This window comes from Morone saxatilis, unplaced genomic scaffold (assembly GCF_004916995.1).
Source record: "Morone saxatilis isolate NCDOM2014 unplaced genomic scaffold, NCSU_SB_2.0 Contig2, whole genome shotgun sequence".
NCBI lineage: Eukaryota > Metazoa > Chordata > Actinopteri > Moronidae > Morone > Morone saxatilis.
The window spans coordinates 18721240-18736218 of record NW_023339762.1 but is presented as its reverse complement, the minus strand read 5'-3'; the positions used below and the strand labels follow the sequence as shown (position 1 = coordinate 18736218).

The 14979-nt window shown below is 39.0% G+C and overlaps 1 protein-coding gene across 2 annotated transcripts in view; it reads left to right on the top strand.

Annotated features, from left to right (window-relative positions):
• The window catches only part of shank3a (SH3 and multiple ankyrin repeat domains 3a), a 143199-nt gene that overhangs the window by 43671 nt on the left and 84549 nt on the right, over positions 1 to 14979 (top strand). For both annotated transcript variants that reach the window (XM_035665387.1, XM_035665386.1), the window contains exons 4-6: positions 12603 to 12711; positions 13262 to 13413; positions 14040 to 14207. In XM_035665387.1, the coding sequence (XP_035521280.1) occupies positions 12603 to 12711; positions 13262 to 13413; positions 14040 to 14207 (429 nt within the window). The remainder of the gene's footprint in view (positions 1 to 12602; positions 12712 to 13261; positions 13414 to 14039; positions 14208 to 14979) is intronic.

Genomic DNA, 14979 nt, shown 5'->3' with positions numbered 1-14979 from the left:
CATCTGTGTGCAGTGGTGTGCAATTTGTTTGTCATCACAATCCATACAATAACTATCTGGAAATAAATACCATCATAGTAGCATAAAATGAAAAAAGAACATAAAATATGGTATAGTTTTTATATNNTTTTTATATGTTTTTTTTTTTTTTATCCAGTTCAATTTTTCACTATTTAACATGCAAACATGATTGAATTTCATTTGGGAAATAAAATTGTTGCTGTTTAATCTTTATATTGCAACATAAATGCGATCCTGTTAAGTATTCAAAATAATAGTTGTTTCTCCACCACTATAGAATTTAACAGTATCTATCATATCATATTGGTCATTAAAGCCACACATCTACCTGTACTGGAATTAAAAACGAGGAGCTCCATTTAGGTTGTTAAAACAAAGATTTTCCTGGTTATCCGGTGTTTTCCATGGGTGACAGGAATGGTTCTGAGGACGTTATTAACCAAGAGAGAAGTTTTACTAGTTTGATTTACACATAAGCACAGCGATTCCTGTCATTGTTTTGCAACAGACTGGTTTTTATTACATTTTAACCAGTACATCTGCTGTTGGGACTTGACAGTGTACTACATCACTGCAGTTAGACACAACAAATAACTGCTGCCTTCAGATGGCTGTAAAGAGTCACAAAAGTAAAGGCCATCAATATTGGCTACCTACTAGCTGTCAGGGAAAACAGAGCATCTTTATTTTGGCTTGAAATAAGACTACATGTCCGCTAGTGGAAAAACGCAGAATAAAGGGGAAAGACGAACAAAACATGAAAAGGGCTGTTTATTTTAGGATTTTAGGGAAGTTTAAATGGGTGTGATATGACCTAATAATGAAACCAAAATAATATGGAACACTGCACTGTCAATGTGCTCTGAGCAGGTGGGCAGCAAACCATGCAAGATGTACTCATTCTCGGTGCCAAAATTATATTGCGCTGCTTGATTGGCATCGCCACACCCTCTACGCCTTTCCTCCCACTGGGGCGCATGGCGAATCACCAAGATATCAAACCAGTGCAGTAGTAGAGATAACCCTGGTGTACCCCAGGAAAATGCCAGTTCGCCAATGCGTTCCATGCCCTGCACCAACAAAAATAGAGCCTGTATATGTTGAATGGGGTATGACTGCGACAACGCCCATGAATGGTCTGCCTTTCACAGAGATCTTGCCTGTGTCTCTGTGTGATCATTAACACAGGTCTACACATTCACATTTGTGTGTTGCTGTTTATGCATATGCCTCCTTTTTTTGCATTAATGGGCTTGCAAATAAGACAGAGCTCATTGTACAGATGGAAGAGACAATGCTGGACAAAGCCAGCTGTCAATGTGACCAGGAAGGTGGGTGGAATTGGTTGAGCGTACAGCAGAAAGTATTCGGGGGTCCACAAAACAATAAGCTCTGCATGTTTTTGAGTGTGTTGATGACTGGGAAAGAGGTTGTGGCTTTGCATGCTTTGTTCCGGCCTTTAGCCAACCCTGTCAGAGCTAGCTCAGACTCTCTCGCCTGCCCAAACTGTAGTTCATCAATAGCAATACCAGATATTATACAGAGCTAAAACACTTTACTCCAGTGCTTCTGAAAAGGATTACTCAGGAGACACCATGCTGCTACGCTCTGAGAGAGCTACCAGGAGCCGGGCCACAGAGGTTAGAAACAACACACTTCTGCTAAAATGAGATCAGGAGTTAATGCAAGTAGCCTTCTGACACTGTTCTTATTTAGACCTGTAGAGAAAGGAGGTTTGTAGACCAACATTTAGGTTGTAGTGCACCAATTTGTTTGCCGGCTTACCGGGCTTCCTATTCAAAATGTGTGTCTTTTTATTTACAGTACTTTAAGTTGATATTGTTCAGTCCATACTGCATTGGAGTGCCACTGCTGATTTTTCACTGTTTGATGTTTGAATGACACAGATTTAACATCAATGGGGAATTACTTCACACACAATCACATTAGATGAGCATTTAGTGAATACTGCTTTCACATGTTCCATGTTAAAGGGGACTGTAACAAATCAATTTGTCTGTCTCATGTCTCATTTTATATAGTTTAAAAACAGAGATAGCCCACATAATTGGGTAACCATGTGCATGCTTTGTCAGCAGATGGCATGGATCCAGGTGAAGGCTGGCTTTAGGCTAGAATGCAGATAAGCATTTTTGTTTCTCTTTCTTTGTTTCTTTTCCTTGTTGTCTTTTATTTGCCTTCTCTTACCCATCAAAAAACACTCAATAAAAAGATCAGGAGAAACAAATCTCCCTCTCAAGGACGGTCTAAAATACTCTCTAAAAACCCTGAGGGGGGAAAGTTATTTTGAACGGGTATCATTATGATAATGACTGTGTCTCAATGATATAAACAAGCTGTGGGATCAGACTTTAAAAAAAAAATCTCCACCAGAAATGTATAAAATTGAATTGCATGTTAGGCAGAAACGGTCAATGATGTGTTAGATGCTGTTGCTATAGTAACAGCACCCTTATCACGGTCTTTGAGTGTGTGTGTGTGTGTGTGTGTGTGTGTGTGTTTTACTGCACTCATGCATCATGTATGTGTGTGTGTTAACTGTGCTAAATTATGAATCAGTTTGAATCATTAAGTGTTTTTCATGTGTATGTGTGTGTGTGTGAATGAGTCCAACAAATTTCATCCTCAAGCCTCCAGTGCGTTTTGTGGCGTCACTCTCCCCCTAAGCTCAGGAGTGTATCAAATTACTGAGATTTATTTTGCTGCTATACAGTAAAGGTTGAAGATTCCTCTCACAGAAAATCCTATTCCCTGGGATCAAGTCCATACTCTGTCATACAGTATATTGGTCTTTTTGTAGCTGAGAGCATTACACTTTAAGCCTGTTAGGTATGGATATTGGAGATTACTAAGCTCTCACTCTCTCAGACAAACATACTGTAGGCTGAGGTCCAAACAGACATACAGTAGATAGAACCAGACATACTTATAGATACACACAGCAAAAACACACAAAGGAACACTAATCTGTTCTAACAGGCATGCAGTGGTACGAAACATCTATGTGTCTTTTGGGGGAGTTTAAACAGCAACTCTGAACCAAGAACGTTAATTAATGTGTTATTTTATTGGACAGCTTTACTAAATCCACAAAAAAAACAAAAACATAATGTGAAACGTAAAACTTTGCCTCAGTGTGTGTGTGTGTGTGTGTGTGTGTGTGTGGGGGGTAGACATCTAAATATTTTAACAGTCAATGTGAATACCAGTATTAGTTCTTTTCACACAAATACTCCACCGAAAACCTTTTTTTGGAGTACCACTTAGGGCTTAAAAGTGAAAGTGAAAAGTGTATTACTGCAGCAGTTGCCCACTTGGATTTACATTAGCAGATAGTGATTTAGATTCACTGCAAAAAAGAGTCTGAAAACATCCATTGAAACTTTTCAAACTGCTGCCACACCACTTCTTTGTTGCCCATTCATGTGCTTATATTTGTCGCTCAAACCTATTTTACCATTTAACTCTACAGCATTTTATACTCAAAACAAAGGTTTTTGATGGTGTCAGCCTCCCAAATCCCAGATGAAAAAAAAAATTAAAAAAAAATTTGGGTGAAATTGTGGATGGAGAGACCATAAACTCTGCTGAGAGAGTGAGAATAAACTAATAGTTCAAGTGAACTTCAGGTTAGCTTTTTGTAGTGAAACTTGAATAACCTGATTTATGAAATTATAATTTCATGGCACTCTGCACTCTCTTTGCTCACTGCTTTTGCACAACCTTTTTTTATTATTATTATTTCTCATATGTCAAATTGAGAGACAAGTTGTAGTTCCAATGGGTTACTACATTACATGAATGTACAGAGATTCATGCAATGGACACATTCCCTACACATTCCCTACACCCCTATAGACAAGAAGCATTCACTTATATTTAGTATTGAGTGGTATTGTATAGTTATCTGGTATGTTATTGGTATGTTATGAGTCTGGCAGTAAATTAGCTTCTGTTTGAGTGATGAAAGCAGTGCATGGTAGCAGAGCTAATGACTGCACTTCTATCATGATATTCATGGAGACTGAAAACCCAGAGTTCACAACACTAGCCCCTTTTAACAGGAACACAGCAAAGTGCCTGTAATACACTTGAATGCACAGATATAGCACTGAATATACATGCTAACCCAATTAATAGTGTCAGAGAAGTGTTGATTTAGCTCTAAATACTTCAGTCAAATGCAACACTACCACAAACTGTAGCCCCAGAAATGTTACCACAGAGTGAAAACATCAAATAAATGAATGTTGTAAGCTTCAGGAAGGTAATATTCATGGCATAATTAGCATTGTTTTAAGACACTAGCATCTGTACAAATTGGAAGGATTAAGAGAAGAGAATGGCTGACAAAGTGTAGCTATGTATTTGATGATTAGACATTGCTTGTTTGCCAGAGGCTATTAACTATATTTATCTGCAAGTAGTATTTTTCTGCTTTTCTTTACTGTTCGTTTTACACAATGTTTATCAATTAAAATTGTGCCTGCTCATGTATTCAATGGATGATTGTTCTAATTTTTCATGGAATGAAAAAATATTAAGACTCTCTGAAGACTCGGGCACACTGACTGACAGATACACACACACACTGTTAAACTTGCAGTTTTACATTTTTCTCCTAGATTAACAACCCAGGAAGTTTTGGATGCTAGTGCAACCATTGTATCAGGCAGCCAGTCAGGAGGTTGTTTGACATGGAGCCATTATTTTGCTGTAAGACTGGCTCACAGTCAGAGAGAGTGAACAAAGATGAACAAGAATAAAGTCAGGAAACAGGCAAACACCAAAACCATATGTACTATAATATCAAATCATTCGAAAATAGTTTTTTGCCACTGTGTGGTAACCCTTACTGAAAAAGCCACATTTGGTGCTGGTCTGGTGTTTCAACAAAACAGACCCAAATCTGAACAGATTGAATATCAACTGCATTGGAGACCGTAATTAGTCTCCAGGATTTCTAATCAAATAAATTCACGTTTGACTGTATATGTAATAATATTTACCTCCTACAATAGTAGATTACTGTGTTACACAAAAACTGGATGATTTTTATGTGCATTTGAAGAGAAACCAATTTTGCACAGGATAAGACTAAAGCTGTAAATAGATGTTCTACTGTACTTTTCATCTATCATGTCTTTGCACTATTCTCCTCCATTGCTCTTTCTCACGTGACCCCATTTTCTTGTGTTTTTGCCACACCACGTCATCGTGTTTCATTTTTAATGGGAACATGCTTCTAGACCTTCATACTCAGCAATAAATCCATGAATTATAGAATAAACTGACAAATAAAACTGGCTTAGCCATTTGCCTGTTTTTCTTTCTGGTGAGAATAGGTTTAAAAAGAGGAGCCTCTGTTTTGATAGTGAACCTTGGAAGAAGCTGTAGGCCAGTCACGGCTTCACTATACAGTATACTCTCACTGTGAGGTCTTGCCAAAGACTCGAAGTGCAACTTAGTATGCTCACATGATGCTCCTCGCTAGCTCTCGCAGCTAGGAAGCTGAGTGAATAGACTGCATGCTCCCCTTTATTTTCAGTTCGTGATTTGAGACTGTGCCCTCAACTACGGCAAGTCTATATTTATACAAGATTATGGAAAAAGACAAATTTTTTTGAACTGCGCAATGCTGCATCACCTTTACAGTGCCACTCTAATTTACCATCCATCATGTTTTAAGAACTGTTCTTGCTTTGTTTTCCCTGCTTACTAATCTTACTAATTATAACTCACCCTAGCACTGCTTGCTAAAGCAGAGCCTACATTTGTTTGTCTGTCATAGAATATTCCTAATTTTCCAGATTGAAATGCGATATAATGTGTGTTATTATGTATTGTGATAAAGATACTGTATATTTCTTTAAAACCATTGTGTCACTTCACTTTTTTTGTCACTTTTTTTCAAAAATGTACTTTTGATAAAGCACTAAGGACATATAAAGTAACATTATGATGACAAATCCATTATCCATGACCACTTATCCTCTGCAGGGTTGCGGGGGGTTGGAGCCTATCCAAGCTCACTGCTGTTAAAAGCTATCGCATGAGTGTGGGTATAAAAATATAGCCGTATTCTGCATGCACCTAATAGGGAGTTGTGTCTCTCTCGATTCGTGTGTCTAATTAAAATGCAGTGCCCCTGCAGCAGGACGGCTTCTGTACAAAGCATATGGGAGACGGGGGTCAAGGCCGACCCACTCGCTCTAGTCTTTATATAAGTGATTGTCAACAAAGCCGAATTAGAATCAGGAACAGCATGTTTGTAACTACACACAAGAATTGGCAGTTGTCTCTTTAAATGTGTGACTGATTGTTGACTCCCCCTCTATGTCATGCAACAGTACATAGTCAGCTAATGTTTTTTTTGTAGGATTGTATTAATGGACACTGCCTTCATCTCCGCCACCTCCATGATGATTGTAATTTGGAATATTATTTTGTGTATGTACAGAATGTCCTGCTACTATTAACGAAGTGCTTCCAAGTAATTAATTTAATCAAATTGACCACAAAAGTTTCAGCTGTTTTGCTCATCAGTGACACCGTTGGGTTTAATTTAGCAGACTATCAGTCAGTGTCACGACCGTTTTCCACATCTCTGTGAGACAGGCTGAATAGACGAGTCACCTGGCATCTGACAGGGTTTCACAACACAAATATGACAGCTTGATGCTGACAGGGTGTACCTGATGAGTTGGAAGCACAAAGTAGCCCAATGTGAGTCAGTTGTTGTCGCCACTTCACTACACAATGCGACAGGTCTGAACTCCTTCTTATAGACTTTAAACACATCGGTGTATGAGACATGTAGGCATAGGCAATACGCATTTGTTTGGGAATGTGGGAATATCTTTGACTGTAAACATGCTTTTCTTCATGATACACAATCTGTAATGCAGTTGGCACTGACAACAGGACTCTGTGTTGACGGATTGACGGCCCTCTGCTATTTCCCAACTGCTTAGGCAGTGTTCATATCATCCTGATGTCTGACGGTCCCCAGAGCATCCCCGTTTCCCACTGCACTGGCTCACTATGTTTATTGCCTAAGCAGTTGTGACGCTTTAGAGCATGTGTGTATTTTATGGGCCAGCTCACATTAGGCCAGTATATGATCTTCCCGAATAAGCATCATGTTGGTGAACATTGTAATTACTACTCATCCATGGCACAGCGTACTGTAGGCCAGCTGTGAGGGACCAAGGGCTATATAGCCATGTGCTAATAAGTGTAAATATAGGGCAGTGAAAGTGTCTGACACACATACGTACATTTGCGTATATGTATGGGTCACGCATGGATGCACATGAGCTATTGAACAGGACATTAAGTGTGTACGACTTCTTTTATGAAGCTATGACAAAAACACTAAAAGGAGGAAAAAAAGCCCGGGAGAACAGTGTAGGACACAGTAAGTAAAAGAGGCAGGGGGAGTCGTGTTGCCTCTGTAATTTCTGGCCTCCTACCCAGGCTTTTATCAGGTAGTGGCAGATAGAAGAAGACTGCACAGATCAAATGGTGTGGTTGATTTCAGACGAGGACACTGAACCTACAGGCTATTTTCTTGGTTTAACTAGTTGGTTAATTATTGCCATAGATTCTAGGAATTGATTATTGCTGTAACAACATTACCGTATCTCTATTTCTTTCCTCCTTTCTGTTTGTCTTACCTCTCTTTTTACTTGATACAGCACAGCAGGGTTACCCCATCCTCATGACAGTAGTGTAGGTACAGAAGCTGCATAGACCACCAGTCAAACTTTTAGTCAAAGTTTGGGGTCTAGACAAGTATTGCTAATGATTAAATATCTGTATCTATAAATCTGCGTACTCATGCAATCTGTTTAGTAACACTTCATGCTAAAGCAAACTGTAGGGTTGCTATGAGATAGAAGAATACACTGTATGTATGTATTGAAATTATAGGACGAAACCACTAATCATCTGACATTGTTGACCAGTTGCAGAAAATTGAGTATCGGTTGGCTGTTTAAAACAGTTGTGCAAAAAGTTTAACTAGCTTGGTCATGAGCTTGTGCAGATTTGGCTGTGAAACCATGCCATTTTCTGTTCCTTCAGTAGTATTTCTGTTAAATGACTTATCCTTTGGAATAAAGTGTGAGATATAAGGTGAGACACTGTAAAGTTGAGAATTTAAAGATGAGCCACATGCTGTGACTGGTATTTGAAAGAGACAGAGAAGTATTAGCTGTCTGAGAGTTTCCTGCTTTATTGGTAATCATTACCGAATGGCTCCTGGAAAGAGAACTGTCTGCTCCTTCATCGAACAAAATTAGTATGGAGTGACTAAGAGCACATTCCCTGTGTGCTGTTCTTTCGAGCAACAACAGCAAACTGCCATGTTGAAGGCTGGTAATAAAAAATGGATGTACTTCACAAAAAAACCTGGCATATGTGACTGACGGGCTTTATCTATCTGTGATAGATTTCTTTTGTTCTTCCTTTTATATAGACTTATCTAGACTTTCTCCTTGTTCTCCCCTGTGTGTTTCGAGTATACACAAGCACAGATCTCTAGCTGTTTATATCTATACGTGTGTAGATATGTGTGTGTGTCGTAGTGCCTCGACACTACATACAGTGTATAATTTTTACTTCTTGTATCTTCTCTTTGCTAGGGTTGCCCTTCCTCCCTGGAGAGCACAGTGGTTGCTGTGATTTTTATAGTGATGTGAGATGCGTTTATGTGTGCTTGTGTATGTGATAATATTTTACCAGTGATGTTATTTATAGAGGTCTACTACAACAGAACATGAAAAATTGTAATCAAACTGTAGAGCCGTAAGAATGTATACATGTGTTTGCACCTTGTCTGGTGGGTAAGAGGTTGGAAACTAAAGCTGCTGGGGACTTTGTTATGGAGAGTACATGGCAGATCAGGTTTATGTCCCCTTAAGTTAATTGCAGGTAACACCCGAGTAACAATAGCACACTGCCAAGTTTAAGTCTGGTAATAAAAAATTGATTAGTACTTCACAAAATTAGGGGCATGTATTAAACGTTCAGTGACTTTTCTTACGCAATAATTGTGTTTTTATGTGGAAATAATAATAACCCTGCAATATGGCTTCACCCGTGCACGTACACATCCACTCCCCGGCTCCCCAACCGACTCCTATTAGTGTGATTGATATGTGTTTCTGTGTTAGTGGCTTATAACTTCCTACGGCAGTTTATTGGTTTCAGGCAGGTTGTCATGCTGTTGCAGACAGAGCTGACTGCCAGAGAAGCCTATGCATGCATAAAACAACATTTTGCCGCATACACCTTGTACAGTCTGACAAAACAGCTGTGTTTGTGTTTCTAAAGAGGTTGAGTGATTTATTGTTTTTGCTCACTGAATCTTTTTTCATTAATTAATATATACTATTATCAAGGATGATTTTATTGGTCTTTTCTACCACCCACCAAGGTTTTATGGACTGTAATGGTATGATTTACAATATTTTATTTTACATAGTTTTTTTATTTAACACTTTTTATGAGAGCAATGTTTTACCTACTGCTGTGTGCATTATGTGCCCACCTAATTTTACCACATAACCTGTTATTATACAATAAAAAAAAGTTAATTTTCCTTATCATGAATAACGACAGTGTGATAACACGTGAGGGACAGTAGTCACATTCATATGTATATTAAACCTGGCAGATGAATAGATTAAATGCAGACAGACTTGGGTACTATTTCCTTTTTTCCACTTCTTTTACATTTTTCCACTTCACTTCTTAATTTCACACACACAAGCATTAATGAATTGTTGAGAAGATTTTATCCTACCAGTGTACCTCCAGTGTACCACACCTGTCATTTTTACTTCCTGGCTAGGAAGAAGAAAAAGAAGATGTACTTTATTGATTGGGAAATTGGTTTTTTCACTCTTTTTTATACACACACACACAGGCTGAAATGCACACTTCATACACATGTGGACATGCAAAGGGGAGAGATGGTGGAGTGATGGGGGTTGCATATACAAGCTTGGATGATGAATGAAAATGAAAATTGCTAAATATCTACTGCACCGTCTTACTAAAAAGAATAGGATAGTGAGTTGCACAGTGTTGAAATAAAATGAACCTGCACTTCATGTCCTGCTACAGCTGTACCACTGTTGCCAGTGCCCCATGAGCAGTTTCGGGGGTTAGGTTGCCTTGCTCAAGGGTAGCCACAGGAGGTGAAACTGGGCACCTCTCCAGCTACCTGTGGGGTCCCCAAACACTCCATATTTTGTGGTCTGTGGACTTGAACTGGCGCCCCCTCCGTTCCCAAGCCAAGTCCGCTACCTGACTGGCCTACTGCCCTCCAATGATCGCTCCCAGGATGATGCCTCCCAATGATGCCCTCCAAGTGATGCCCTTCATAATGCCCCCCAGTGGATGCCCTCCAGTGGATGCCCTCCCAGTGATGCCCTCCCAATGAAGAGGACAGTAGTTGCTGTGCATATACAAGCTTGGATGATGAATGAAAATGAAAATGCAAAATATCTACTGACCGTCTACTAAAAGTAATAGATAGTGAGTGCACAGGTTGAAATAAAATGACCTGCACTCATGTCTGTACCAGCTGAAGGCTTTCCCACAATATTTTGTCTGTGGTTGGTAGATGACAAGGAGTTTTTGATCAATTTAGGAAGAAACAGAAAAAAATCTGAGCAATTTTGGAAATGTTTTTGAGCTTGAAATATAAACTATTAAGTTGTCTTACCTATTTATTAAAACTTATATTGTTGGGTATGGAATACAAATAAAATAGAGGTCTGTTATTTAGGATTGTACTAAAATTTGTAATAGTAGAGGTTGACTCCTCTCTACGACAGCTTGTTATTTTTGATAGTGTTATTAAAATATTGTTTTTATCATTTTGATGGCAAACTATTGGCTTTTAGAAAATAACAATCTGATGATTGTGTTTAGTCACTCCACCAGCTCTGCACAGAGCTTTGACTTTTTAATCTGATAAACTGTCAATATGTCGTGGCGACTTGGACATAATGATGTTTGTGACTTTGCACATGTGTGTATTTATGTGTGTGTGTGTTGCAGAGGGAGAATGATAGCTAGAGGAAGAAAATATTATGTTTTCTAAGACCCTAACCAAATCAGATAAAACAACGCCTTTTTTATCACCCTTTTGTTTAGTTGGCAATAAAACACACATCACAACAAGCTGATCAGTGGCAAATCATCCCTGAGCCTCTTCAAGGCATTATACACACAAACACACACTCACAAACACAAACTCAATGCTCTTCCCACTCATGTGTACATTGGCTGCCAGAGCTGTCTTTGTTTCCTATCACCATAACAACTGCCTCGCAGAACATCTACAAAAAAAGAAAGAGCTGTAGTGAATTTCTCTGACTCAGTTTGACTTGGAGATGGTGAGAGTAGCGGTCGGCAGCTCCTCGCAGCATGTTGGTGCGGTGTGTGTGAACAAGAGGCAGGCTTGTACAGGAAGCTTGCTGCAGATGACTTGGTGTAAAGGGAAAGGGGGTGTGGGATGTGAAATTCGGATGTTGTTGTAGTGTGACTTATCAGAACGAGGGATATACAGTATATGATGCCGCACATGGTGAGTGTCAAAACGGCTGCTGCATTCTGTTCGCATTCTTGCATGTGAGTGTACATGTTTGTATGTATGTGTTTAAGTTGTTACATTAATTGTTGTGTGCTAAATAATTAAGTTGTGTTAAATGTGTGTGTGTGTGTCTGGAGGCTTTTGCACATGTGGATGAAACCTTTAGAGAGTGCAGTAATAATGATTATGATTGTTTTTTTAAATGTTAAGTATTAAATTATAATTAAACTATAGTGTAGTGAATTTGTTTTAATAATTCATGTTTTACTTGCTGTCTTTCGTAAATACAGTAAATAGTCATCCTGGGCTATAATTTTATGTTTTCAGATAGATAGAATGTTTGTGCTGGTACCTTGCTCATAGCTTCATTTTCACTCTATACTCTACAGGCTTACACACATCCACAGAGGTGATGAATATTTTTAATCACAAGTCACAGAGGAAATTAGAGTATTTTTGTGTGTGTGTGTGTGTGTGAGTATGTGTGTATTAGGATTTTGATGGGTAGGACTTGCACGTGGGTTTGTGCATGTGTCTCTGCTTGTTTTATTAAAATAGTATTAAACATCAACGTAAGACCCAATGATTTAAAGCTCTCAGGCACTGTACAATATTATAACCATTATATTTGAACACAAAATGAGACGTTAGCCTCGGGATCTAATTTTCTTGACACTAAACGTCTTTATTTTAGTGTTTCTTTACAGCCCTTTCTCTGTCTTTTTTAGTCCGTCCTATTATAGCTTATATATCTACTGCACATGGTCCATTTGCTTGGCATGACAGAGCAGAAATAAACCTTCAAACATACAAGGAGAGAGCAGCGACTTTAGCTTTCATCTGAACTGCATTATTAAACGTCCCCATCCATATGAGTCTTACATCACCCAATCACAGCTGTCTCTTCCTCTTCTTCCCCTCTCCCCATTCCCTTGTCTCCCTCCATTAGGCAAACTTGAAGAAGTTTATGGAGTATGTGCAGCAGAGGAACATTGAAAAGGTCTCAAGGTTTCTGGAAAAAGGCCTGGACCCCAACTTCCATGATCCAGACACAGGAGGTAAGGAAGTTTGTGTTGTCCCTTTCCTTCCCTGCTCTACTTAACTAATTGTCTTTTTTTCAACCTTGATTTGTCTTCTCTTGTGCTTTCTCTCTCTCTGTCTCTGCCTCAAAATGACCATGTATGGATTTTCTGAAATAAGCCTTCTGCATTTCTAGGCAAAGCTGGATTACTCTCTTTGCTAAGCTCCTCACATTTATGCAAATGTTTGTCCAGCCATAAAGGAGATTTCCCTGTTGGGTGACCTGTAGCCTGGCTGAGGAGCTGTGAAGCGAGGGATACATGAGAATAGGTTGGTTTAACACCAACAGGAAGCAGCCACTTATGCAGACCGGAGGGTGACAATCACGACAGCCAAAGCAGTTATCCAAATGCAAAATCTGTAAAACATCTGACTGTTGTGGGACATTTTGTCATCAAATATTTATTTATTTATTGATATACAGTTTAAAATGTTCATTTTCTAAGAAGAATGCACAATGTCACTGGAAATTCTAATGATAATGTTTTTTTTGATATTGTTTGTTTTGCTCACCCTTGGGTTTTACAGAATGTCCTCTAACACTGGCAGCACAGCTGGAGGGATGTGCAGAGCTCATCAAGTTGCTGAAGAGTGGAGGGGCACATCTGGACTTCAGAACAAAAGATGGCATTACTGCCCTACACAAGGCCGTGCGCAGCAAGAACCATACAGCGCTTATAGTGAATATAATACAAACACACACACACATACATATACACAATCATACCAGAAAGCTGACTCATCTCTTTTATTTCTTTTGCTACACCAATTGTCTGCTTACAAACTTTCCCTCTGGGAAAGAAGAGTTTGCAGGCAGGCAATCTGTGGCAGAGGGTGCTTGAGCAATTGAGTACAGAGGGTGCTTGAGCAATTACTAAATATATGAGGCTTAACATGCCCTCTTTGAATGGGCTGGCATATTCACTGAATGGCCTTGCATGTGTCTGGTTTGAGGAGGCTTGTAATCTAAATGAGAGGGTTTACATGAGTCATATAATTGATTTCTTGTTGAACCATTGGAATTGGTTATTTCCGCTCAGGCATAGTCATTGTCCACATTCAAAGCACTTTAAAAACTTAAAGTAAGTCTACGGAAGGAAATATTTTGTCCCACAGAACAGGAATGCTCATAATAATTGATCAGTACCACTGACTGAATAATTACTTTGCTGAGGTTCCTGAATTTTTTCTTCAGGCATGTGTGTGTATGTAATATAGCCCTATATACTAGATGCAACAGATACTGGGGGCTGTATGAAGTAGTTTAAGCATTATTCCCACCCTAACCTTCTTCTTTTCCCACTAGACACTGTTGGACTTGGGTGCATCACCTGACTATAAAGACAGCAGAGGGTTGACTCCTCTCTACCACAGCTCAATGGTTGGAGGAGACCCCTACTGCTGTGAGCTGCTGCTGCATGATCATGCACAGGTTGGCTGTGTGGATGAAAATGGCTGGCAGGAGATACACCAGGTACTACACACTCAGACACACAAACACACAGATAGAACAGTGATGGGTTGTGTGCAGAATATAAATGCAGGTGCAGGGTAAGAGGTCTGGTTTTCAGTTTCATTGCATTGATTTTTGTGTTTTCCTCAGTTTGAGAATCTCTTTTGTGGTGGCCCCTTGGGGGGGTCATGTGCTGGTGAGAAGCTCCAGCTAGGGAAATAAGTTTTTTTCCAGTCTAAAGGACTGGATATTCAGCATTTTGAAAGACTTTTCCATCTGCACTTTTCTCTACATTTCCAAACCGAAGAAATAAACTATTTTGTTATTTCTACAAATGCATGCTCAAATTAATTTTGTATTTGGAAAACCACAACTGACACAAATTCATTAATACCCACAAAGTTACTCATTCTACTGTTGCTGCAGCTGTATCTAATCCAGTGCCTGGCAGTTCAAGTAGTGGTGTATATCTGTGTTAATTGTGGAAATGGGTTCTTTACTTATGAAGAGCAAACATAATGCAAACATAATGGAGGCTAGTGTCTGCATGCTCTTTTTGTTTGTTTCAGTGCTTTTTAGCTTATATTATTATTATTATTTCTTTTATTGTTGCTAAAACCCGTGCAATGCTCTCTCCATTGTTATATACAGAGTTAATGTTTTTATTGTGCACTGTCCTGTTCAAATTAAAAGAAAAATAATAATAAATATAAGCATAAAACACTGAAACAAACAAAAAGAGCATGCAGACATCTAGCCTCCATTTATGTTTGCATTATGTTTGCTCTCATAA